The sequence below is a fragment of the Guillardia theta genome (genome assembly GCF_000315625.1).
Source record: "Guillardia theta CCMP2712 unplaced genomic scaffold GUITHscaffold_272, whole genome shotgun sequence".
NCBI classification, from domain to species: Eukaryota; class Cryptophyceae; order Pyrenomonadales; family Geminigeraceae; genus Guillardia; species Guillardia theta.
Genome location: NW_005434404.1, coordinates 14,823 through 39,721, shown reverse-complemented (window position 1 = coordinate 39,721; position 24,899 = coordinate 14,823). Strand labels below are relative to the sequence as shown.

At 52.0% G+C, this 24,899-nt stretch overlaps 7 protein-coding genes across 7 annotated transcripts; 3 read left to right on the top strand and 4 right to left on the bottom strand.

Moving 5' to 3' along the window:
- Positions 1 to 327: 327 nt before the first annotated feature.
- On the bottom strand, positions 328 to 1,981 carry GUITHDRAFT_156483 (hypothetical protein). The gene is made up of 2 exons (XM_005818739.1): positions 1,156 to 1,981; positions 328 to 782 (listed from the first exon to the last, which is right to left on the bottom strand). Exons 1-2 carry the CDS (start codon positions 1,911 to 1,913, stop codon positions 611 to 613), a joined length of 930 nt encoding a protein of 309 aa, XP_005818796.1. The 5' UTR covers positions 1,914 to 1,981; the 3' UTR covers positions 328 to 610.
- Positions 1,982 to 2,834: 853 nt separating this feature from the next.
- On the bottom strand, positions 2,835 to 4,197 carry GUITHDRAFT_156481 (hypothetical protein). Its single transcript, XM_005818738.1, has 5 exons — positions 4,073 to 4,197; positions 3,453 to 3,624; positions 3,191 to 3,251; positions 3,063 to 3,110; positions 2,835 to 2,951 (listed from the first exon to the last, which is right to left on the bottom strand). The coding sequence occupies exons 2-5, from the start codon at positions 3,621 to 3,623 to the stop codon at positions 2,908 to 2,910; spliced, it is 324 nt and encodes a 107-aa protein (XP_005818795.1). The 5' UTR covers position 3,624; positions 4,073 to 4,197; the 3' UTR covers positions 2,835 to 2,907.
- Positions 4,198 to 4,653: 456 nt separating this feature from the next.
- Positions 4,654 to 6,771, bottom strand: GUITHDRAFT_121998 (hypothetical protein; the record flags this gene model as incomplete). Its single annotated transcript, XM_005818737.1, has 3 exons — positions 4,654 to 6,309; positions 6,377 to 6,448; positions 6,505 to 6,771. The coding sequence occupies 3 exons, from the start codon at positions 6,769 to 6,771 to the stop codon at positions 4,654 to 4,656; spliced, it is 1,995 nt and encodes a 664-aa protein (XP_005818794.1).
- A 5,046-nt stretch (positions 6,772 to 11,817) lies between these two features.
- Positions 11,818 to 14,852, top strand: GUITHDRAFT_121996 (hypothetical protein; the record flags this gene model as incomplete). Its single annotated transcript, XM_005818736.1, has 11 exons — positions 11,818 to 11,886; positions 11,940 to 12,102; positions 12,148 to 12,247; positions 12,292 to 12,322; positions 12,371 to 12,463; positions 12,511 to 12,558; positions 12,655 to 12,707; positions 12,757 to 12,832; positions 12,881 to 12,934; positions 12,981 to 13,076; positions 13,428 to 14,852. The coding sequence occupies 11 exons, from the start codon at positions 11,818 to 11,820 to the stop codon at positions 14,850 to 14,852; spliced, it is 2,208 nt and encodes a 735-aa protein (XP_005818793.1).
- A 1,878-nt stretch (positions 14,853 to 16,730) lies between these two features.
- GUITHDRAFT_82780 (hypothetical protein) lies at positions 16,731 to 17,645 on the top strand (the record flags this gene model as incomplete). Its single annotated transcript, XM_005818735.1, has 6 exons — positions 16,731 to 16,819; positions 16,939 to 17,006; positions 17,049 to 17,167; positions 17,209 to 17,301; positions 17,347 to 17,406; positions 17,448 to 17,645. Coding segments are annotated over 6 exons (627 nt in total), but the record flags the coding sequence as incomplete, so codon positions are not given.
- Positions 17,646 to 19,250: 1,605 nt separating this feature from the next.
- Positions 19,251 to 20,060, top strand: GUITHDRAFT_82781 (hypothetical protein; the record flags this gene model as incomplete). The annotated part of the gene is made up of 1 exon (XM_005818734.1): positions 19,251 to 20,060. One exon carries the CDS (start codon positions 19,251 to 19,253, stop codon positions 20,058 to 20,060), a length of 810 nt encoding a protein of 269 aa, XP_005818791.1.
- A 198-nt stretch (positions 20,061 to 20,258) lies between these two features.
- On the bottom strand, positions 20,259 to 22,091 carry GUITHDRAFT_149049 (hypothetical protein; the record flags this gene model as incomplete). The annotated part of the gene is made up of 1 exon (XM_005818733.1): positions 20,259 to 22,091. One exon carries the CDS (start codon positions 22,089 to 22,091, stop codon positions 20,259 to 20,261), a length of 1,833 nt encoding a protein of 610 aa, XP_005818790.1.
- Between the last annotated feature and the right edge of the window lie 2,808 nt (positions 22,092 to 24,899).

The following is a 24,899-nucleotide window of genomic DNA, read 5'->3' as shown; positions in this document are numbered from 1 at the left end:
TTGACGATGCCTACCTTCACCAGGTAATATTTTTGGGCTGCCGAGTAAGCAGATGATTCAATCAGCTTGGTCAGTTCTTTTGTCTTCTCCAAGATGTGTTCTTTCTCTCCCCACGTGAAGGGGCAGGTGTGCGCCTTGTTGCCTCTTCCTCCTGGTCTCCACAAGCTGATCCGGATCCCTAGATATTTGAACCATTTTGTCGGTGGTAGGTTCACAAACTCCTTGTCGAAGAACTTGATGGTCTGTGTTCCTGGGATCTCCCTTCTTAGCCGATAATCAAAGCTGGTGATTTCAGATTTCTTCGTGTTCAGTTCTAATCCACTCCATCGACAGAATCGCTCTACCACTTGGACAAGCGTTTTCATCTCTCTCACTGAATGTGCTATCAGGACAAGGTCGTCTGCAAATGACAGATTATTAGGGTGTTGAGTTGCAATCTCGTCTTGTTGTTGATCAAGTTGTTTGGACAAGATGCTGAGCAGAAGATTTGTTTTTGGCGGACTTGCGGGGCTGCCTTGGGGTAATCCTCTGAGAAGTGGGATGGCTGCTGTTTCGAACCTCTCTGTCTGAATTTGCAGCGCTATCCCTTGGCTACAACTGATTGCGACGTCTACATCACACTGGTGAAAGCCATATACTTCCATGATTTTTGCAATGGATTCGACTGCCACATTGTTAGAGAAGTTTGCAAAGTCGAGGTACAGCAGGATGAGGTCGTGTTGATTACTCTGAGCCTCCTCGATGATGTTGAGTAGACGATGACCCTGCCTGATCGTTCCTCCCTCTGGTCTGAAACCTTCCTGGTTGTTAGTGAGTAGCTTATGTTTTTCAGCAGCTTTTGCCAGTCTGTGCGCTATGACTGCCTGGAAGATCCTCGTTATCGAGGAGAGGACGCATATAGGTCTTTGATTCTCCAAGACGTGACATATCTCATTTTTTGGGAGGAGCCTAACTCTCGCGAGCATCTTTAGTGTTTGCTTGTCTCCGATCAAGGCTCGGCTGATTGTCTTGCCTATTTCCTCCTTTGCACTGTCAGGCAGAGCTTTCAGAATCTCGTTTGAAATCAAATCCATGCCTGCTGCTTTCCGGTTGGCCAGTTTTTGAATCCATACTTGGATCTCGCCTGGCTCCAGCGGGTAAGCTATCTCTACATCCCTGGTCGGGTGTTGATTGATTTGCTCTGGGGGTTCGAAGTCCGGTGGTTTGACGGAAGTCAGTGATTGACAGCTTTTGCAGAAGAAGAGGATTGATGCTTCTTCGTTTTTCTGGCTTTTGTCATATAACGGAATCAGTCGTCCTTTTGTTTGACATTCAGCTCTTGCACAGGTTCCGTTCATGGTACATCCGTTGACTGCAAAGAAGGTTGCCGTGTGGGTTTCATCTTCTAGATCTCTTGCCAATCTCATGGGGAGGAATTGCTCGATGTTTTTGTATCCTTCCAGGCGCCACCCTCCTGGCTGTGTGATCAGTCCTCGGATGATGGGTACGATTGCGTGTGCAGGCGCCAGAGTTATGAACAGCTTTTGTGTCAGTGTTGCCTGGTTCCTCGCCCCGAGAACCTCGACGTGCAGCATGGTTTGATGTCTTGCACTCCAAAAGGTTTTGCTTGATTCTTTGGAGTTGCTCTGGAGGAATGTCTCGATTAACGGGTTCAGTTCTTGAAGATATGCTGTCTCCGGCTGTTGCAGCGCTGGCTGGAGATCTCTCCATGACGTAAGTTCGATTGTGTTTGGGTGGCACTTCTCTGGCAGTTGACTCAGCATTGGGGCTTTGGGCTTAAAGTCTGACTTCTTGCCCATTGCATTTTGAGACTCTTTACTCCCTATCGTGCCCAAGCGTCTTCTTTGTTCTTCGCATGTTTTCAGGAATATCTCTTGGTCTTGTGCTGCGCAGATCTCCTTGAATTTGGTCATATTCTCTCTTATTTTTGCATGTAAGCTCGACTCCTTGTGTGCGCGATCAATAAAGTCTGGAATTTCTGAAGCGTTTCTTAAGTCCTTGTGAAGTTGCTTGATTTTGCGTTTCAGATCCATCTGAATTTTGGATGCATGTCTTTTCCCGCTGGAGCCTCGTAGCGGAATTTCCTTGATGGGGAGGGCTGTTGTTATCAATTCGAGAATGTCGCAATCTTGATGTAGAGCTTGTGCCGCTTTTATCTTCTCATCAAGTGCTATTGCCCATTCCACGCCTAGTCTTCCCGATAGCTTGTCCATCTCGACCACCCTTTTCTTTCGTCGAGGGGTTGCTTCTCGATCCCTCCTTTGCGGGAGGATTTCAATCTTTGGGATGGCTTGCTCACCCTCAGCATCGAGCGAGCTCACATTCACTACAAGTGCTCTGTGGTCGACTGCGGCTCCTATGATGCAATCCTCTGCGGTCTGCGATATTAAGCTTACTGTGCAAGATGGATGGTGTAATGCAAAGACATGATCCAGTTTTGCTTGGTGATGACCCTGCTTGTACCATGTGGAGAAGGTGAAGTGCGTGCTGCTTCTGCTCATCTTCTCGCAAGTGACCATCTGGGATCGTCCAAGTTCGTTTAAGCCTTGTTCCATTCTCTCATCTGCACGGTGCACACTCGATTTGCTCCCGTATCCGACTCTCATGGGGATCTCTGGATGTTGTCGAGATGCATTGAAGTCGCCTCCTATGATGGTGAGCTTGACACTTGGCTCCGTCTTGAGCATCTGGCTCAGCGTTGCCCACATCTCGTCTTGATCCTCCCCTTGCGCTGCAGTAGGAAAGTGGGTGTTACAGATCCCTATCGGTTCTTTTTTTCCGATCTGTAAAAGTTGTATTCTTTTTTGGAGATTCTGCTCTTCCAACATGTCAGCGCGGCGGCAGAGCAGGGGGGAGGGACGAGGGAGAAGGTCCGCATGTACTAGCGTCACAAGGCGAAGATCACTCTTACCCTTTCTCCCCTCCCCTGCACCTTTCGTCATGAACACTCGGTAGCATCCCCATTCTTTCTTGATCATCATTCGGAGATCTGCCTCCTTTCGTTTTCCCCCGACCAAAACTTCTTGAAGTAGCACGACTGTTGGTTGATATGTTTCAATCAGGTATCCTAGGATGTGTTTCAGCACAAATTGACTGCATCCATTGACATTGTGAGAAATGATGTTGCCAGGGGCGTTGTCCTTCCTGTGCGTTTCCACCCATGTTGATTGCACTGACCTGTCGGTGGTAGTCGTGGGTGGTTTGCTGCCTGCTGGTAGGATTTGCTCCTCCGCCTCCGTTGCCCATTGAAGGTGAGACGAGTTCCCATCTTGCATCTTTGTTGGGCCTGGTAGCTCCTCCTCTCCCCTTGTCTCCTTGTCATTCTTCGAGATTGGCGCTGTGTGCATTGCTTGTGGCGGAGGAGGTGGCTGGAGTGGAGAGACGGGGCATGAAGCAGGAGGTGGGGGAGGGGAGGACGTCAGGATGTCTACCTGTGCTGACCTGTCTTGTAGTTGCAGGACCGTCGCGGCTATGAGCTTCGTTGATCCTTGTCCTCCTTGCTCCTGCTCGTCTTCCAATCTCTCCTGTAGCCGTGCATCTTCAGATGCCTGGGTCGCCTGTAGATCGCCTGCGCGTTCTTGGCCGTCTTCTCGCCTTTCCATCCGGTTAGGTATACGTTCCATGGTGAGCTCTGCAGCTTGCCATTCCTTGTAACCTGTATCTTGCGCGTGCTGTAGAGCTCTGCAGATGCATTGGGTTGTTTCTCGCATGTGCACATGTTCCATACTCCCCCCCCAGAGCCCATCCAGCAGCAGATGTCCGATGCCACGGTCTTGTTCGCATGAGCCATTGCTGATGGGGGGGGACGCCTTGTTGCCTCCCTGTGTTGATGTGTTTTCCTTCGTGTCTTTGCGATCAGCAGCAGATGCAGCAAAACGAAAATTCCACAATTGTAGCCGTCTGTTTGTTGCAGCCCAGTTGACACACATGCCCTCCATGCCGTGTCGTCACAGTGTTCTTGTTGATCGCTAATTGCCTCGGTGATAATCGTCGCCATGAGTGATGCTAGGTCCATTCGCTGTGCGCCCCCCAATTGAAACTGTGCCTCCCTTTGGCTTCTGACTGTCCCCAGGTCTCTCTCAAGGGCCGTGCTAAGCGAGTCGACGATGTGTATGCTTTTTGTGTTAACATCTGCCACGATTAGGATCCAATGATTGCCGTTCTCTACGCAAGGGAATAAGAATGGTTGAGCTGCCCCGGCTAGCAGTCGTTTTGCTCTCCGTGCCCTTCCCTCCTGATCTCTCAAACCCGCTACTATTCTCGGGAGAACAATGGTCCCTCTCTGCAGCCCAAATTGGTTTCTAGTTTGCTCGCTGGCATACCTCGTGCCTTGGAGCCATGCTATTTGAAATCTGTCTTCCGCTGGTTCTAAATTTCGGTTTACCTCAACGATTAATGCCTCCATAACGTCCTCAGAGAGAAATCCATCTTCTCCTGAGTTGAGCAGCGCCGCTGCTCCGTACTCTCTATTGTTTTCCCGTAGACTCCAGGGGATCTCCCCTATCAAGTCGAATGTTTGTATTTTTCTGTTTTTTTCTGTTTTTTTCTTGTCATTGTTTTTCTCACCTTCTTGTCTCTTTCTGCTTGATTCCACCACGCCCTGGTGCCCACTGTCCCACCTGCCCTCAACTCCTCCTCCTCCTCCTGCTTCCATTAGGCTTGCGCTGCTGGGAAGGAGTCAAGCGACATCTCTTCCGATTCTGCCGCCATGCTCCCAGCCTCGGGTACATCTTCCATTCGAGCGTCTTTCATCTGTAGCTCACTGCTCAAAACAAATTTCAATTCGTTTCTATCTCCCAGCATTCCTACGAGGGAGAGCGCCGTCAAAGCAATGAAGAGGAGATCAGTTTTCAATGGCTTCTCTTCATTTGGTGCGAAAGCGCTGTTCTTCCGAGCCTTGCGTTTCGCTACCTTCCACGTATGTTTGCCTGCAATCACCCTGACTCGTTCACGCAGTCGCTTGCTCACGGCATTCTCTGCCGCGTTGGCCCCCTTATCAGCCCACTCTTGTAGCGTGGGGAAGGATGCATTTCCTGGGCTCTCCGGAGCCATCTCTTGCACCGCGTCATCAAGATGGAGTTGAAGCTGCCCTTGCTGTTGCAGCTCGCTCCTAGTTACGTCAGCAATTGCTTCCTTAAGTTCTACGACGACCACGTCCGTTCCCGCATCTGGGAGGTTTATTTCATTGATAATGGAACTGAGCTCGATCTCTTTCCACACAGTTCCTTCTGCTCTGGTCCCCGTCGTTTGTGACCTGGCCTCAGGGTTAGACTGATCGCGAGTTGCCTGAGGCGACACTTGGAGGTTCAGACTGCTCGCTGTCGTTTGGATTTCAACTGTGCCTTGCCAGCAGAGGAGCTGTGTGGGGAATTCAGCCATCATCTTTCTTGCACTACTTTCACTGCGTAGCCGGAGAATGATACCAGACCCATCCCAGATCCCTGTTTCTGGATCGCATTGGAGGTGGATCCGTTGGAGATCTTTTTCCACCTGTGGATCAAAGCAAGCGACAGCCCTCCGAATGTTTCGGATGACTTTTGCTCTGCCCGTTTCATCACTTGCGCAGATTTTTTCAATCTCATTTCGGGAGAACTTCCCTGACGGCACAGGAGAGGAGATTTGTACCGAGTACAGCATCTCTGCTCCCGTTGCCATTGCCGTGCCCTCTTGTCGCACCGCATTCTTCATATTCTTGTGCAGCGCCGTTGCTTCCATCTGCACTGAGAACCATTTCAGTATTTTGTCATTCTCTGAGACCAGTCCCAAAGTGACTCCTGCACGATCCTTTCCATGTCGATCAAATGCTTGAAGAACGATGTCCGCTGCTTCAAGGCTCGAGCACGTTGCGATCCAGTCGACCTCTCTGTTCTGGTTGACTGTTTCTATTCCTACCGCAGCGAACACCTTCTTTGGCGGTAGGTTCCTCTTGGGGGGGAGGTTCACTGTCATTCCCGCGTTTGGGATCAGATCAATGATCGCTAATCCCTGCTTCAGGCATAGTTGCCTGTAGATCTCACATATGTCACCTGTGCTCGAATCGTTGAGCATCAGGAGTTGGGCCACCTCAGCTAGGATTCCAACTCTGCCCATGTTCTCCTTCTTTGGCCGCATCTTGAACGAGATCGGTGGGTTGGCTGCTGGGTTCACTGCTAGGATCCTCCTGCCTGCCACCTTGAAGGTACCTTCTCCTTTCCAGAGTTTCTCAGCCGCCTCATTGCGGACAAATGTGATCACTGCTGGGATCTCCGCTGCCTGCACAAGGTCAGGCTTCAAGGGAGCCTTGAAGATCAGGCTCCTGCTGTCTTGCGTCTGATCGACGATCAAGCCTTGCTCTTCAAGCTTGAGGCATAAGTTTTCCACCTGTCTGGAAAAGTACCTTCATGGTAATCGTCTGCACACTTGTGCCCTGGTCATCATATGATCTGGCCTCATATGATCTGGCCTCCATCTGCCTTTGTCTGTCAGCTTGGAACTCTGACAGGTACCACTGCCTGACATCGTCACCCCACTCTCCAGTGACGAGGGTTCAGCAAAGCTGCATGTCTGACTGATGGCTTCGGCTAAGGCTTCCAAGGATATTTCTTTGGCTTTCAGAGCTTTGCTCGTCCTGCTTTTGGGGTTCTGCCTTGCGAATTCATCCAGTCTCCGCATCAGTTCGGCTGATGACGGCATCGTGGCAGCTTCCGTCTGCCTCTTGAGGTAGCTGGAGGTACGGTACTGCACGATCTCGTCAGGGTTCACAATAGATATTGGCCACATGTTTCGAAGCATTCTCGATGGTTTCCCGAGCTTCCTGCGTTCCTGGCGACTCTTGCTCTACCACGCAGGGACCCCGCTGATCTGCATGCCTCAGATAAAGGGATCCTCTGCATGCCTCAGATAAAGGGATCCTCTGCATGCCTCAGATAAAGGGATCCTCTGCATGCCTCAGATAAAGGGATCCTCTGCATGCCTCAGATAAAGGGATCCTCTAAACCCTAAACCCTAAACCCTAAACCCTAAACCCTAAACCCTATTTATTATTATTATTATTATGTGAGTTTATTAGAATGCTAGAATGTTGCTCGGCCTCGTTGTGGGCTTTTGCAATTTGATCCTAGTCTAATGAGGCGCTCGAGCACTGGGAGTACACGGCCTACAATGCGAACCCTGCTTCTGAGGCGTCTTTCTACTCTCTACTTCTGCTGTCTTCTCTTGGCTTCCTCAGCCTCAGTCAGGAGAGTTGCCTCTCCTCACCTTGGCCTTCGGTCACCACCTACTCTACCTCCATTCAGCTTCCTCAGCCTCAGTCAGGAGAGTTGCCTCTCCTCACCTTGGCCTTCGGTCGCCACCTACTCGTCCTCCATTCAGCTTCCTCAGCTTCAGTCAGGAGAGTTGCCTCTCCTCACCTTGGCCTTCGGTCGCCTCCTACCTTCTCTCCTTACCTTGGGCTCAGCTCAAGCTCGGTACGGGCTCGCCCCGTCTTCTTCCTCGCCCTCGCCTTGCTCTTCCTCCATGTCTTCCTCTTCTTCGCCATCTTCCCTCATCTCCACTCGCAGTCGGTCCTTCTTGTCCACCTTCAGCGAGCAGGCCAGCACATGCATCTCTGCGAATTTACTCAGTGCTATGAACAGGAGGCTAAGAGATCGACGCTCTATGTCGTCGCTCTCCGCCTCCTGCTCAAGCTCAGCAGCTGCCGTTGCCCGTGGCGAGAACGCGCTGCCCCTCCTTGCCTTCTTGCTCTCTCCTTGCACGCGAGTCCAGCGCTTGCTCTGCAGCCACTTCCCCAGCTTCTCCTTGAGCGCGTTGCGCCCAACTCCCTGCTCCTCTGGCATCTTCGCCCACTCTCCCAGCGACATGAACTCCAGGCTCCCCGGAGAGTAGAAGGTGTCGTGGAGGTTGCCAACGGCCTTGTCCAGGACCAGCTTGATCGGCTCGCTCGTCCCTGCCTCGTTCAAAGAAGCTGCATCTTCGATGACTGCTGACAGCTCGCTGACGAGCTGCATGTCCTCTTGGCTTGACGGAGATGCTGCCTCCATTGTGATCCTCTCCAGGTCTGTAAACTCCAGCCACTCTCCCTCGCTCTCCTCCTGTCGCTGCGCTGCGTCGCTGGTGCCCCGCTGACCAGCCGCCTCAGAGTCAGGCTCCTTGTCGAAGCCGACTGCTTCGAGCTTGGTTGCTGCGCCTTCGAGATAGAAGGGCAGCTCCTTCATCATGCGTCGAGCATCCTCCGTGGAGCCGAGGAGGATGCATAGCTTGGACCCGTTCCAGGACTTGGTGTTCAAATCCTCCTCCATGTCGATGCCTTCAACGTTGATCTCGAGCCTGTTAGCGATCTCCAACAAGACTCTCTTGACTCTTGCGATAGACGTGTTGCCGCCGTTGCACAGCCCCTCCATCTCCTTCCTCGTGAAGCGACCAGATGCCGCCGTCGACTTGATGATGATCTTGATCTCCTTGCCGTCCTTGCCGCCTGCCTTCTTCTGCATCCTTGATGCCTTCGGTATTGGCGTGGTGAGCTCCAACGGCAATCGAAATGCCTTCTTTTCCATTAGCACCCCCACGTACCGTGATACAGTGAAATGCACGGGTATGAGAGAATCTTTCGGTCCTCTACCCCTCCAGACAAAGGAAGTCACTAGGGTGGAGGCTGATTCGAGACGCCTGTCGAAACCACTTTAAAAGAATAGTACAGACTGTACCAGAGGCACTTCATCCGTACATGTGTATGATTGAAGCGCTGACTAAACAATTAAAATGAAGTGCTTCAAAAAGTAAGGCCGGGGGGACAGGGTACCACGCCAGTATAATTCAAATCACCCCACCCTACTTTATCCCTGTCTCACTACCCCCCAGTAAGAGAGCAAAAACCGGGGTAGCTGAATGGAAGTGTATATATGAACCCCTTCCCAAGGAGAAAAAAAAAGACCAATTTTGCTAGAGCCTGCATATGGCCTTGTGAACGGCATGGGCTGGATGGAGTGTCCGGCGGCCTGCTTTTGAGTCCGGCGGCCTGTTTTTGAGTTCGGCGGCCTGTTTTTGAGTCCGGCGGCCTGTTTTTGAGTCCGGCGGCCTCCTAAACCCTAAACCTCTAAAACCGTCCAAGGCGGGGGAAGGGTTCCACGCCAGAGGAATTCAAATCATCCCACCCCGCTTATGTCCAGTCTCTCTACCCCCCCCCCCCCCCCCCCTTTGATCCGGCCGGTGAAAACAGGGGGTAGTCAACAGGGAGTGTGTATACGGACCCCATGTGAACCCCAAAAAAAGTAGAAAAAAAAAAAAAAAAAAGACCAGATTTGCTAGGGGCTGCATATGGGTTTGTGAACCGTGAACGGCATGGGCTTCCCCTACACCTGGCGAGGAGCCATGCTGCCAAAACTGAAATAACGGCGCTGCTGCCGAAAATAACGGCGCTGCTGCCGAAAATAACGGCGCCTAAACCCTAAACCCTAAACCCTAACCCTAAACCCTAACCCTAAACCCTGAACCCTAAACCCTAAACCCTCGAGGAGACGATCCACTCGACCTCCCTCTGTCTCCAGATCTTGCTGGCCCCCTGGCCCAGCGACCAGCCTGGCATGCGCAGCAGCTGATAGCGGTAGACGTCAGCAATCTCTGCTGTCGTCCTCTCTTGGCTCGAATCTTGAAAGATCGATCGTGCACGATGCTCACATGTACATCTGTGAACTTGCGACCATCGATCGTGAAGTCCTCTCTTCCCTGCCAGAGCTTCTCCGCTTGTGCATTGCGGAGGAAGGAAACAGTACGGTCACCGGGATCTCATCAGCACTCGCTATCTCGGATCTATACGGAGCCTTCCACATGATTGCTTTACTCTCTTGCACTGAGTGTACGATCAGTCCGAGGAGAGTCATGCAGATGACGTCGTGCCTGCTGACCGGGCCGTACATGTCGAGCGGATGGCTCAGTTCTGCGATGAGTCATAGCGTCGGGGGTGCATCCCTCCACAGCCGCGGGGGCTTGCAAGCCTGCCAGCTGAGCTGTCCTACTGTTAGGAAAACGCTTCGCGAAGGCCTCTTCACCCTCTCGACGAGGTCGTATTGGCATGATCTCCAATACAGCATGTTGCAAGTTGCGAACTTTCATCATACTGAAGAACCATACTAGGCTTAGTCGGAAAGCTGTTTGAAGTATATGGGCTAAACCTTTGGAAAAGGTTATGATCGGATGTTCCATAGTCCTCCGGTCTGAGCCGCCGGTGCCGCCGCCCGGCCTCCGCGGCCGGGCCCGGCTAACCCTAAACCCTAAACCCTATTATTATTATTATTATTATTATTATTATTATTATTATTTGAGTTTATTAGACTCTTAGTCAAGACCCTAAACCCTCCGCCGGTGAGTCAGTAGTGATCATCCGATCCTTTTTTTCCCACAATTAACTGAAGTTATCAGTTAAGCAAGTTTAAGTAAAACTACTTGAAGAGTCTGGTCGGGCCGAATGAAAACCGCGACGGTTCATGGCGCACCTTTAGTAAACCCACCCCTACATGTAATGAAGTACCCCTGGCTGCCTAGCATGAATACCCCCTATCTCATATTTGACTACCCCAGCCTTTAGAGATCCTACCCACCTACCAAGGAAGTAGCGTTTAATATAACCCCACCCTCCGGTTCTTTGACGATCCCAACTCGAACGAGCGGTGCGAGCATGCAGGCGAGAGGAGAGGAAAGACATGGAACCGCAGCGACCGAGAAGGAGGAGATGGTAGAGAACATCAATGAAGTCAAGGAAGAGAAAGATGCAAAAGAAGAGAAGAGATGCGAGGAAGTTAAGGATAGCTAATTATCAGAAACCGAAGGATTGATGGTTCAGGTGACTGCAAAACCAATAAGATCAGAAATTGAGGAATGAGAGAGAGAGAGAAGCATTTCAATGAGGAATGAGAGAGAGAGAGAGAGAGAGAGAGAGAGAGAGAGAGAGAGGAGCATTTCAATGAGGGATCGGCCGAGGCAAGAGAAGGTGAAATTGGAAAGTTGCTCAGGGTGAGGATGGTGTTTGAATGGAAGGGAGGGCGGGTTGGTTAGGCACTGTGCGACAAGATGTTTCTGGACTCCAAAATACAGTGAAGTCCAATGATGAAGAGTGATGTAAGTGGGAAACCGAGACATTGAAGGTCGAAGGGAATGTTGTAGTTCCAGAGAAATATGACGAGGGGCAAAGCGACCAAGGATACAGAGTGATCAAGCGTGCGAGAAAACAAAAAAAATCAGCAGAAGGACAGCAAAGGAGTTTTAAGATGCGATATCGATAATTAAGCTGGTTTCTATCCTAATATATATGATAGCCAAAGTAAGGCAGGAAAATTGAGCCACATAGAAACAAGAACATGGTGGATATGACGGCAGACAGATTCATTGAAAGGGAGGATATTGTTGTAGGGGACCGATCGGGAGGATTCGAGAATAGATTTGAGAGATACAAGTGGAAGTGTTGTCAGTTACAGAGAAAACTCCGGATTTGATGATGAGTTGGAACTTCGAATACAAGTTGCCTGAAACGCCCTTGGATACAACATCAACTAAAGATAGTTTTTTCTTATCCTCAAATACCTCTGAACCGCATGCTGTAAATCTGGATGCAATGGACTGACAAAAAAGCGTCAGGTTTATTGACGAACACTGACACAAAAGCGTCAGGTTCATTGACGAACAGAGTGCTTCACGCTGGTCCAACGTACCTGGCGCTGTTCCCACGCAACTTAAGGAATCTGCTGATCGGACGTCACTTAGAGCATGGACATGCCGTCACATCATGGTCGCCCTGGGCATCCGAGTGCAGCCTCGTGATTGCAGCTTGCCAAGCTCTGGCGTGTGGGCATGAGCATTCTTTATTCATTCGTCATAGCAGAGCAGTCGGCAGCTGCCCAGCTCGAGTCTCTTGGAGAGGTGACGAAGAGAACCTAGATGGCGGGGTTGATAACTTTCCCTTCAAACCTCAGGAAAATGAGCGAATCCGAGAGGTCAGAGAAGGACAACGAACTCTTGCACCTGCGTCTCTCCGACAGCCTGCAAGCCAAGGTTCGCAGCCCTACAGACTTTCACACAGGAGACGAGGATCCGGCTTCTTGCACTTCAAGGCTGAATGTGGTTTCCCTCCACCGAGTAAGCCCCTGCCGCTCGGACGGCTCTTGTGACAAACCCATGCAGACAAGACGACGGCTGCTGCAAGAATCGCCTGCGAGACGTGGCACGAGCTTTGCATCACCCTCGACTCATGCGCGGGTCTTCTTGCCATCGAAGGCGTCAGGTCGCCTTGCTTGGTGGGGGCCATCAATCTGAAAGTCTGAGCAGGCGAGAAGAGGATGGGCACGTGGAGTGCCAGGTGAGAAGCAGAGCGACGAGCAAGGGCGACGAGACTGACCCAACTCAGGAGGAGATGGAGGAGAGGAAAGAACAGAACTTCGTCATCTTCCGACTCAACTGCTGTCGTTTCCTCTGCCACTCGCGCGACTACGTGATGCAGGTCAGCGTCATTCCTCGAGCCTGCCTCGGCATCATCGCTCCATGCAGGTCGACGACGAGAGTCTTGAGAGGCTCAAAGCTGGTCTTGCAGCACGGGTAGAGATTTCATCTGTCCTGATCCTCTTGTTCTTGTTCATGTCTTGCTCCTTGTGCCTCTGGCTTGTCTCTCCATCCCTCAAAATCTTGCTGCAGGGGCTTCCTGTAGTCTCGCCGGAGAGGGGGCGAGCGGCGCTACGGCAGACATTGTGAGCTGCTTGCATGAGACCGTTGTGGCTGTCGCTGACTGACTGCCAGTCTGCACATTGGGCAAGCTATTCGTGTGATTACCAACCGCTCCTTTCCTCTGGTGACCTCCAACTCTCCCCTCCAGGTGTTGTGACCGAGCTAAGGGGTACCCGCAAAGTTGATGCGTGCACAGGGCACTCCGTGTGTTCGCCTGTTTGGGCAGGACGTGAATGGATATGATGTACAGGTGAGGATCAGAGCCGGCAAGGGAGGAAGCTGATGACCAGCTGCAGGTTCTCATCGCGATCTTCGATCAGGACATGAGGTTTGAGTTGACTCGAGGGCTCCTCATTAGTGGCTGCCTCGAAGCTTCTCCAGAGGCCTTCAAGGTTGTTCTTCTTCCCTCCCTCCCTCCCTCCTCCCCCTCCCCCTCCCTCTCCCTCCCTTAATCCATGCATCCCTCCCTTCCCCCCTCTCTCCCTCTCCCCACCCACCAATCCCTCCCTCCACCTCTCTCTCCCTCCCTCCATCCCTCACTCACTCACTCACTCACTCACTCACTCACTCACATTTCCATTGTCCGTACCCTTTGTAAAATTCCTCACACCTCCCATTATCCTGCAAGGCATTTACGCGCTTTCAAAACTTGTCCTTTTGATGGTTTTTTTACGCCGCATTTGTGCTTTCAAAACTTGTCTTTTTGATGGCGTTTCCCTAACTTGTAAGCGCTGGTACTGCAGGAAATCATCGGGCCGATCGAAGACTCCCTCTATCAACTGCCGCTGGAGGACATCATGCAAGGAGAGCATGCTCATACGGGGAAAGAGCCGGGGGCCGGTGAGCATGCAGAAGAGGAGGCAGATCTCGCACCGAATGAGGATGACGGAGCTCAAGAATCTGCTGAAGTCTCGAAAGAAAATAAGGAGGCGACGGAAGAAAACAAGGAGGCGACGGAAGAAAACAAGGAGGCGACGGAAGAAAACAAGGAGGCGACGGAAGAAAACAAGGAGGCGACGGAAGAAAACAAGGAGGCGATGGAAGAAAACAAGGAGGCGACGGAAGAAAACAAGGAGGCGACGGAAGAAAATAAGGAAGCGGTGGAACCAGATCATCGGCAAGGAGTGGGGGATGCCAGCCGAGCGAGAGGCGACGTGCGGGTGGATGAGGTAAGAGAGCTAGTGAGCATGACGGCTGTGAATCACTCGCCTGCTCCTGCTCTTGTGGATGCAACGAGGGAACATGAGGATGAGAATGTGCTGAGAAAGGAAAGGCCGTCAGAAGAGAGGATGCGGCTTGCTGAGAGCTTCCACCAGATCGAGCAAGACCTGCAGTTCATCAAAGACGACCTTCTGCTTCTTTTCCACCAAAGTCGGCTTGAGGCAGCGTATGCACAGGAAGAGGCTCGAGTGGAGGGAGAGAGAGTGGAGACGCTAGTGGAGGGAGATGAGAAGAGGAAAGGCAAGGACGAGCATGAGGAGGAGGCAAGAAAGCGAAACGAGGCTCCTCAACAGTTTCGAGTCGTGGAGTCAGTGATGAGGGTTGGCGACGTTCAGCAGCATGCGAAGGGCAGAGGCCAAGGGACGGACAACGAGCGGCGGGATGAGGGAGAGGTAGGAGGGCACGTGAAGCTTGTCTCAGCAGACTCGCCGAGCTCTTCGCCTGCAGCTGGTGAGCAGAGGGGTTCCACTGTTGCTTGCTGCAGGTTGACGAAGGACGGGACAGGCTCCAAAGGGTCCTCCTCCCTGTCCACCACCTCGCGAGGAGGAGCCGTCGAGCTTGAAATGGAACTCGCGCAGCGGCTCCTCCTCACAACGCACAAGATTCTCTCCATGGCGCACCAACACACGTCCCCAGATGTCGCTAAAACAGCAGGCGTGCTGCTCGGCTCCTCCCCCCTCCAGCCTGACAACATCCACACAGACAAGGGGAGAAAAGACCACGAGGTTGACGAGGAGCCCAGCAAGAGCTATGTGAAACAGCAGTACGCGAGCAGTGCAATGGGAGCGCATTTCATCGACAGAATGGAAGCGAACGGGTGGGCAGATAAGGAGCAGTGCCGGCATACCTCCCCCTTCAAGCACTCGTGCTTGACTAACGGCGAACTCAAGTCTCGTCTGGCGTACGCGAGGACTTTCTTGCAACCAAGCGACGGTAGGGAGCGATAAGGAGAGAAGCAGTGGGCGAGTGTAAGGCGAGATGGATACGGGTGGGGGTGGGGGGAGGTTGTCGAGTAGAATGAGGTTGAATCCATGAGGTAGATGGTTGTGCTTTGAGAGTGTGAAGGTAGTGGGAGGTGGTCGAGGAGGAAGGATGAAGACGAGGACGAGGAGGAAGGACGAGGACGAGGAGGAAGGACAAGGTCGAAGAGGAAGGACGAAGACGAGGAGGAAGGACAGGGTCGAAGAGGAAGGACGAAGACGAGGAGGAAGGACGAGGACGAGGAGGAAGGACGAGGACGAGGAGGATGTGTTGATGGTCAGTGGTCACGGTTGAGCCATTGGTGACTTCACATTTCCCAGTTCCTTACACGACGGCGTCGAACTCACGGGCGCCGGGGAATGGGAAGTCTGGGCAAGGAGGGGGCGGAGGGGAGACGGGGGACGAAGCGAGAGGGCAGCTTCCATGGAAGAGCAGGAACTATCGCCCTGCCTCCATCGCCTCTCGTCCTTCGCACAGCCATGCTGTAAACTAGCTTAGTAAACTTCGGCTCTCACAGTCAGTGACTGATGCTACATCATGTTGACTCCAACTATCAACCCATCATGCAGTATCATGGCCGTAACCCATCATGAGTATCATGGCCGTCACGTTGAAGCATAACGATGGCACCGGCCCGGCGGGAGTACTCATGCCGCATTACAGGGAGCGCCGGGCCCGCCGGCCCGTGCGGCCGCCGAGTCGGAACTGAGCTCTACTATTGAAGCACCGGTCCGATCTAGGGTGTGAAGGTCTTATAACCACCGGTACTCAGGCTCAAAGGCTTGGGTGCCGTCGGGAAGCCACGCTTTGTACCTGCTCCACGATAAGTAAAACATTTACTCATTAGGGCTTGTTGCGTACGGAATTCGAGGAAAGCGCGTGCAGAGGAGAGGAAAAATGGCGGGAGGATGGAGGACGCTGCAGTGAGAAGGGGAGAAGGGGAGAATACGAGAGAGAGAGAGCTGGATGTTCTGAAACGATCGGAGAGAGATGAAATGAGATGAGATAAGAGATGAGATGAGTGCAATCAAGGGGCGAGAAGAGAATATGAATGCATAAAAGCAAGTCATGTGCTCCGCTTTTCCATCATTTTTGGGCAGCAATTGAGGTCATGAAAGCATGCGAGACGGGAAGCGTTTTATCTCTATGTCTTTGCGCACAAGAGGGGATCGGATGGATGAGTACAGACAGCTAAAGGCTTGAAAGGATCCCAGGACAAGATGGGGTAGCTCGGAGGAGAAGGTGGAGCAGGAAGCTTTGATAGCTCGGAGGAGAAGGTGGATCAGGAAGCTTTGATAGCTCGGAGGAGAAGGTGGAGGATCAGGATCAGAAAGCTTCGATAGCTCGGAGGGATTCTGCGCTAACTCCGTCGAGTGGCATGCTCCCTCGGTCAGGAAGAGCTCGTTTGGATATTGAGACTATAGACAGAAAAGATGAGCAGTAAACAACAAGTTCTTTCTGTACAACATCCGTGTATATTGTGAAAGGGAATATGATATCTTTCCTATCGATTTGATATTGTGTTTATGGTCTTAATACCGTCAAAACCTTTTTGCTGTGCCCCGCTTATTTATTTCGATGTACCTCCCTCCTCCCCCGTATGCTTGGCATTATAAGGTGCGACGCGTATGCGTGAGTGAAAATGTTGCATGTGCATGCAACATTTTCTGTCTATTCGTTAATGTACATCGTATCAAAATCGTGCATTAGCCGGCTTTTCGATTTTTAATTCAATTCACGAATTTGACTTTGTCTTCCGTATCTTGACAAAATCAGACAAGTTCGATGTCGCGAATTTACGGTAAGAGTGTAAACAGAGAATAAAATTTGGCCTCGACTCGCTTACCAGATTTGCAGTTGGGAACCTTCCACTTGACATTCGCACTCGAGACGTTGAGGATCTGTTCTACAAGTATGGAAGGTTGCCAACGATGTGCAAGGCGAGAACGAGAATGACGGGAAACTGATAGGATCCGGGATATCGATCTCAAGACTCCTTCCAGGTGCATTTCCTTGCATTGTGACTTATTTTCTTGTAATTTGTATGCACAGACCTCCTGCTTTCGCATTTGTCTCCTTCGAGTATCCCGAAGACGCTGAAGACGCTGTGAGAGGTCGAGGTAAGGGCTTCGAGTGCTTTCTCGCCGCAGCTGATGCCTCAGCAGATGGCGTCATGTTTGAGGGCCAGAGGCTGCGCGTGGAAATGTCGCGAAGCAGCCAAGATGGGTACGTAGAATGGGGAGGGAGTTGGGTTGGAAAGGAGGAAGACGGAGGCAGGGCTGTGTGCGCACTGACTGATTGATCTGGCTATGAAGGCGCAAGTCACAAGCAGGAAATCGTGCTCCTCCTCGAGACCTCCGGCGATCGGATCATCGCATCATCATCTCCGGCCTCCCTCCGTCCGCCTCGTGGCAGGTGAGCTGAATGAAAGCTGGAAGCTGTCTCACCACGCCCTTGCAGGATCTGAAGGATTTCTTCCGGTCTGCTGGAGAAGTCATCTTCAGTGACGTCGATCGCCAGGTGGAGGAGGCGTTCACGGGTGGTTTTCTCACACTCTCCAGGGGGGCGGAATCGTGGAGTTCGCCAACAAGTCCGACCAAGAGTACGCTATCTCCAAGGTGAAACATGCTGCTGCCTGGAGTCTTGCTGACGTCGACGCATGCGCTCCTCTCCTGTTGTCTTTCCTGTTTGTTATCTCTCAAGTTCGACGATACCGAATGGCGCAACCCGAGGTAAGCAGTAGTAGGATGGAGGAGTAAATGTGGAAAGAGAGGCTGATGGAAGAGCAGGAGCTATATCTCGGAAACCAGTTACATTCGCGTGAAGAAGCCCAAGGACCAGCCGGACGATGTGAGGGATTTCCTGCATGATGTTGGACCCTCACTTGTCCTCAAGGATCGCGACCGCAGCAGGAGCCGAGATCGCAGCCGAGGACGCGACAGGTGTGACTCGCTTCTCCTCTCCTTGTCTTGCATATCTGCTTCATTCTCATCCTTGTATAACAGTCGCTCGAGGAGCAAATCCAAGTCGCGGGACAAGGCGGCAAGGTGAGAGGGAGTGAGGAGAGAGTTGATGCTGGGACTCAATTCCGGACTGGGAGGGGGGATGGGGAGAAAGAATGTTCAAACTCAACCAAGCTCGGAATGCCTGCTGGAGGATTCGAGGAAGGAATGACTAACTTGCTGCAAGGTCTCGCTCCCGCTCCCGCTCCAGGAGCCGCTCAGCCGCTTCTCCGCGCAAGGAACGGACCCCCCCACCTGCTGAGGCTTGAGAGCCCATGACTCGAACCGTTTCAGTTTATCCGCCCGGCCTGTGTCGCCGTGATGCATCCAGCAGTTCGCAAGCTCATTGACAGTGAGAGTCCTACACCAGGCTCTCAGTCGACTCAGTCACTGCGTCTGTGACGACGGCGTTGAAGTGAAGGGCCAAGCTCTGACTTCGGCGGCCAAGCCGCCGGCACTGAGAGTGACGTACCTTAACATCGCCTCGGTCCAACTCAGTAAATTGACAGTCACTGAGTTGTGACGTCGTTGACCGCCTGGGCCCTCCGATCCTCGGCGAGAGCCTTCGAACCGTACGGTGCCAACCGTAGGCTCAGGCCGCGCGGCCGCCGCATGATTGCCACGGCGTTTGACTGTACGTTGAAAGTTTCAAGTTTTGAAGAGTGTCACTCTTCAAAAAGTTTGTTTGAAACATTCCGCATACAAAACTTCCAAACTTTCAAGGGTTGCACCGACGGGTACTGTAGCCCTGCAATCTGTTGGAATGGGTACCGGTTCGCATCTGCAAAGGGGTGGTGATACCCCCCACCCCTCCAACCCCAATTATTTGAGCCTGAGTACCCCCATTTTCGACCTAATAATCACCCCCTCTTAGTACCCCACCCGAGGAACATCAACATGGTGTTGCCCTTTCAACTGTATGAGTACCCCTACCCTAGTATTTGCTTCAAACCTGAGACATGACCCCTCATTTTGAGTATATTGATTAGGATTTTTTATGGGTCTGCATGGAGTTTAGACTACCCTACCCATCATTTTTTCAGTTACCCTAGATGACCCCTACCCCTATCAATCATACCACCCTTCCTTGTGTCCTTCCCGTTACGACCTGCGCTTACTTCCGCGATGGCTTCTTGGCTCACTGCGACGATGGCGGCGGCGATGGCGGCGATGGCGGCCTCGAACCCTTCGTGCTCGCCCTCGTCCTCGTCCCCTCTGTCGCTCTCGTCTCAGCTTTCCTCCTTGAGAGCGTCAGCTCCCCTTCCTTCATCAGCTTTCCTTACTTCCCGAGCAGGCGTAGCCGATGAAGTGCGCGCTCCGCTGCGACTGCGAGGAGGCATGCTCGAGCGTTTGAAGGAAATGATGGGAGGCAAGTCGGCAGAAGATGGACTTGATGAGAATGGCCACTACACCCTGGTGCTCGTTCGACATGGGGAGTCTCAGTGGAACAAGGAGAACCGCTTCACAGGATGGGTGGATGTTCCCCTCGCTGAGACTGGAATCGACGAGGCCAAGAGAGCAAGCAACAGCCTTAAGAGCGAAGGATTTAGCTTCGACGTCATGTTCACCTCCCTTCTTCAACGCGCCATCAAGACTGGCTTGCTCATATTGGAAGACCTCGGCCTCCTTTGGATCCCTGTGGACAAGGACTGGCGACTCAACGAGCGCCACTATGGAGCTCTCCAGGGATTGAACAAGAAAGAAACTGTGGAGAAGCATGGCAGTGAGCAGGTGAACCTCTGGAGACGCTCCTACGACACCCCTCCTCCTCCCATGTCGCCTGACAGCCCATACTGGGCGGGTAATCAGCCACAGCACAAAAGCCTGAAGGACCTTCCAAGCACTGAGTGTCTCAAGGACACTGTTGCTCGAGTCCTGCCGTGGTGGAAGGAAGTTTGTGCTCCAGCGATCAAGAGTGGCAGGAAGGTCCTTGTGGCAGCTCACGGGAACTCCCTCCGAGCTCTTGTCAAGTACCTCGACGGTCTGAGCGACGAGGAGATCTGCTCTCTCAACATCCCCACCGCCATCCCCCTTGTCTACAAGCTCGACAAGAACCTCAAGCCCGTGAGGGCTGAAGGCGCTTACGCTCCTCTTTCCGGCCGCTACCTCGGTGACCCGGAGATGGTCAGAAATGCGATCGAAGGCGTGGCGAACCAGACCGGAAAGAAGTGAGGGGACGAGGAGGAATGAGAAAGAAGCTGTAAGCGATGGAGACATCGAGGAAGAAACGACTCAACCTCGTCATCCTTGCAGTGCGATGAAGACGACGAGTGGAAGACGTGGACGTAAGGAGAGACGACACTCAGTTGTGTATCGAACATGCTTACAAATTTCACTGTTTTAATCATTCTTCGTGCTCACTCAAAATCTTTACCCTCCAACACTCTCCAGCACCTCGCTCAGCTTTCCTGCAGCCTCCTTGAAACAAGCCATCATGTGCTGTCCCAATACCTCCAGCTTCTTCCGCTGAACTCCCGACTTCCTCCAGTAGGCGATTTTTCCTCGGAACTGCATGTCGCTCTTATGCGATTGCAGCAGCTGCTCGTACGTTCGCTCATCACCAAGAAGCTTTGAGAAAGGCCGCACTCTCTCGGGTTGATACTTGACCATCACGTCGAACTTCTCCGGAGTTACTGGCTCGAACGAGTAGATGGTTCGAATGTTCCTTCCCCAGCAGTCATCCTCCTTCACAACCGTATGCCTGTAGATACTGGGAACATGTTGCTTGGAGCTGCCGTAATTGTCCAGTCGTACATAGAAATCACATGTTTCGTTAAGACCATTGCAGAAGTAATATACAACGATACAGAACATGTCGATCTCAGTCGAAGGGATCGGAAGGTCATTTGACGCTAGCCTTGCCATGAACTCCTCAGTATGCAACCCGAAGATTTCAGCATAGTCAGCTCCAAGCGAGCATCTTATTCGCTCCCCACTCTCCGGGTTGAAGGTAAAGCACAAGAAGCGCTCGTGCCCCAACATTCTGCTCACGTGAGCAATCTCCGCCTCAGCATCATCGAAGACGAGCGAGAAGAGGTGCTGCTGTTGCATTGAACGAGGATGCGGGGCGGCGATTTGACCTCGCATCTTCTGTAAATGCAGAATGTACCTCTTGCTCAGCACCTCGCAGCCCTCATTGAAGGCTGCCTTCATCACGGGTGGCATGTTGAGAATTATACTCATGAAGTTGTCTGGGTTCAGACCGACCTCCCAAATTCTTCGAAGAATCATCGGGTTGATGCCCACGCTCTTTGCGGCCATCAGCACCCGCGTGAAAGCGTCGCTGTCCCGAAAGCTGATACTGCGCGAATGGTACAGCGGCCGCTGCACAACTGCACACGATGGAGCTGAGTTAGGAAGGACTACAGTCGCATCACACGTTGCAGATCGTCCTCGCATTGAACAATTTCCGCAGGGTCGAACCTGGCTGCATTTCAATTTCCGTTTCTTGCAGAAAGAACATGCTCTGGAAAGCATTTTGTCTGAACGATCAATGATTGGAAACGGATTTTGCGCAGGAGAAAGAAAGGTGGGAAAATCTTGTCCACCATCCTGGAAATCTATTTGTTCTCCTCGAGAGATCGCAGAGCCTGCGAGCTGAAATTGGTAATCATGAGCACCGATGTCACACCATGGATCGCCTTGATGTGACCGTTGTTGTAGATTTAACGTCGAGTCTGACGCAACGGCAGACAGCTCACTCGCATCCTCACTCCATTCAGGGGATGGACAGCCATCACTGGCAAAAGATCCCGGCGAAAGTCCAGAGACAGAGGACCCGAGTCCCTGATCCGAGTACCCTTCATTGCTGGACCATGATGGATGCGACGACACACCTACCTGCGGAGTAGTAATGTTTCCAGTCCTCTGATCCAGGTAGCCTGACCCCTGGCTTACTGTCCCCTGCCCTTGATCCAGGTAGCCTGACCCCTGGCTTACTGTCCCCTGCCCTTGATCCAGGTAGCCTGACGCCTGGCTTACTGTCCCCTGCCCTTGATCCAGGTAGCCTGACGCATAATTTATCACATGTAACGAGGCCGGGGCATAAGATGGTTCAGCAACGCTTTGACAGGGTTGCAAATTTCCACCAGTCTCTTGAAAGAAAACAACTGACGTATCATCAACTTGATGCAAACCCTGGAAAGAATGCGAACAAGCATTGCTCAATTCAGGCATCGAATCCTGAGCGTCGACTCTGGCCATGAAAGAAGGATGTCCTCCACTGTAAAAATCATTGCTCATCAGCACATGTGAAGCCGTGGGGTGGGTTGAAAGTATGCTCGCATCATGAACGTTCTGTTGCTCAAGAGCTTGCGCTCGCGATCTGAACCAACTCTCTTCGTCCATCCTTGCTGCCCAACAAGAAACTTGCATCCGGCGCCGCTGTCGCCCACCTGAGTTTGATGAGCATCAGTCACCAATCATAATCTCCTTTCGCTGTAGATCTCCCCACCTCACACTACTTCTCATTCCCTTTCATCCCTCTGGATCGATCTTTCAGTTTTGCATTGTTTCATTGCTATGTATAAAAGACTTTCCCCCTGAATACATTCTTGATACATTCTTGGTCCAATTCTGTTCCAGCCCTCCCCCATGCCCTCCTCTCCCCTCCCGCCATATCAAACCTCTTCGATACCTCTTCGACTTCCTCGCATTGGTCAACATCGTTCCTCGTCATCCTGGTCCTCTTGTCTTCTCCTCTACTCCCTCACTGCCTCCATTGCTTCACATCCCTTCGCCTCTCTCTCCATTTTCACACAACCCCTGCCTGGCTTCTTAATTCTTACATCCACCCCCACTACAGCACACCGCCCTCTACCCCTACCCCCTCTACAAACCGAGATATACCCCACCCTTCAACATAAACGACACGCTCTGTATTCCCCCACCACCCCTTCGGCGTTCCTCCTAAATCTAATAATATAATGATATATAATATTATTATTACCCCTACCCCCTCTGTCGTATCAACCCAACAATATCCTCCAGTACACCACCCTACCCACCCTTACAATTCCAAGTTCACAAGAAGATCATTGGACTACCCGTGGTACTCTCCTTCGCAGACCACCCCTACTTGGACGCAAACCTGACCCACAACTGAAATCATCAATTTTAAACTTATCTTCTTTACAACTATTTTAGAATTTTATCGCGTGTACCTCTTATGGAGGGGTACTCTATGTGGAAATCTCTGGGGGTGGGGTGGAAAACCTTTCTCAAACTTTTTTTTGGATTGCTGCTCCTGGATACCACCCTACCTCCCACACGACCTTGACTACCCGTGGATCAGCTCAAGAAGTTTTGGCTCAAGGGGGGGTGGTCGTGGGGTAAAGTGGGACAAAAAATTGGGGAAAGCGAAACAACAAATGAGGTACCCCACCCCCTTTGATGCCATATCAGCCCATGACCGGTGGGGGGTTGTTCCCTCACTCGAAGTGAGTCAAGTCATCACCATCTCTGTCCTCTATATTGTTTTTAAAAGATTAAAAATGCCTTTTTACCTGACAATAAGAGTTTTGAACTCAAAAAGTTTTAGAAGTACGAGAATAGAGCACCCGGTAGTACCACAAATTGTACTTAATAATTTTCATCTACAAGTTACCAGTTAGGTAGCTCAGTTTTAAAATGTTGTATAGTACCACAATCATTTTAAAATGCACATGTCTCCAGTGAGCTCCGGTTTTTTTTTCCTTATTCGATTCAGCTAGCTTGTTGATACTGATTTCACTTAACTTTGAGTAATTTTAGAATTGAGTGGAGCCATCGAGAGTCACCGGAGAGCTCAGTGCCGGGCGGCGGCAGTGACTGAGCGGCAAACGGTGAACCGGGCCCCGGACGGTGCCGCACCCGCTGAACCGGGGTGACGGTCAGGCCGATGCTCAGTTGGACGGCGGCGGGTCCGGCCCCCCGTCCGTCCGCACGGTCTGAGGCGAGTCTCTCTGTCAGTGTACGGTCGGACTCGCCTCCGAGGCTCGCCGGAGTCCATGATCCGATCCCGAGTCCGATGGCCGCGGCGCGGCAGCGGCCTGACACTGAGCACGACCCCGGTGACTCCATTCAGAGTCCGACGAGCGGGAGCCGCCGCTTTGCCAACTTTGCCAAGTTGTCCCTCAGCCGGGGCCGGCCCCCGGGGGCCTGGCACGCCGGACTCCGAGGCTCAGGCTGCCGGTCCATAACGCTATCCCGGGGACGGGCAAACTGAGCTTGCCTTGGCCGACGGTCGCCAGGCCGAGCCCCGGGCCAGTGAGCCTCGCTCGGAGCGCGCGGCCCGGCCGGTCACTAGCCTAGTAGTTTTTCGGTCGGTGCCGGCAAGCAACCGTGTAAAAACTGAGTTCGGGCGGGGCCCGGCCCGGCGGCCGGGCCCCGGGCAGCGACACTAATCGGAGTCTCGGGGGCACCATTCAGGACATGCCGCAGCCTGAGAACTTTGAAGTTAGGTCCGCCGGGTTGGCCAGAAATAGCCGGCGGTAGCACAATGGTAGGTTACGAGAAGGCGGTTCAGGGACTTGATGCCATCGGTGATGTTGATAGTCACTGAGTGACAGTGCAAAGCGATGATGCAGTCGTTATGTTGATACTTGTAACTAATGAGACTCGTTATGTTGATACTTGTAACTAATGAGACTCGTTATGTTGATACTTGTAACTAATGAGACTCGTTATGTTGATACTTGTAACTAATGAGACTCGTTACGTTGATACTTGTAACTAATGAGACTCGTTACGTTGGATACTTGTAACTAATGAGACTCGTTACGTTGATACTTGTAACTAATGAGACTCGTTACGTTGATACTTGTAACTAATGAGACTCGTTACGTTGATACTTGTAACTAATGAGACTCGTTACGTTGATACTTGTAACTAATAAGACTCGTTACGTTGGATACTTGTAACTAATAAGACTCGTTACGTTGATACTTGTAACTAATGAGACTCGTTACGTTGATACTTGTAACTAAAAAGACTCGTTACGTTGGATACTTGTAACTAATGAGACTCGTTACG

Excerpts from the sequence above, each read along its gene's own strand:
- GUITHDRAFT_156483 (XM_005818739.1), bottom strand. The coding sequence starts at position 1,913 with ATGACCAAATTCAAGGAGATCTGCGCAGCACAAGACCAAGAGATATTC. Across the intron at positions 783-1,155 it reads ATCAATCAACACCCGACCAG|GGAGGAACGATCAGGCAGGG; the intron begins GGATGTAGAGAT and ends TTCAGACCAGAG.
- GUITHDRAFT_156481 (XM_005818738.1), bottom strand. The coding sequence starts at position 3,623 with ATGGAACGTATACCTAACCGGATGGAAAGGCGAGAAGACGGCCAAGAA. Across the intron at positions 3,252-3,452 it reads TAGCCGCGACGGTCCTGCAA|CTTCAATGGGCAACGGAGGC; the intron begins CTACAAGACAGG and ends AACTCGTCTCAC. Across the intron at positions 2,952-3,062 it reads TGAAACACATCCTAGGATAC|CGAGTGTTCATGACGAAAGG; the intron begins CTGATTGAAACA and ends TGGGGATGCTAC.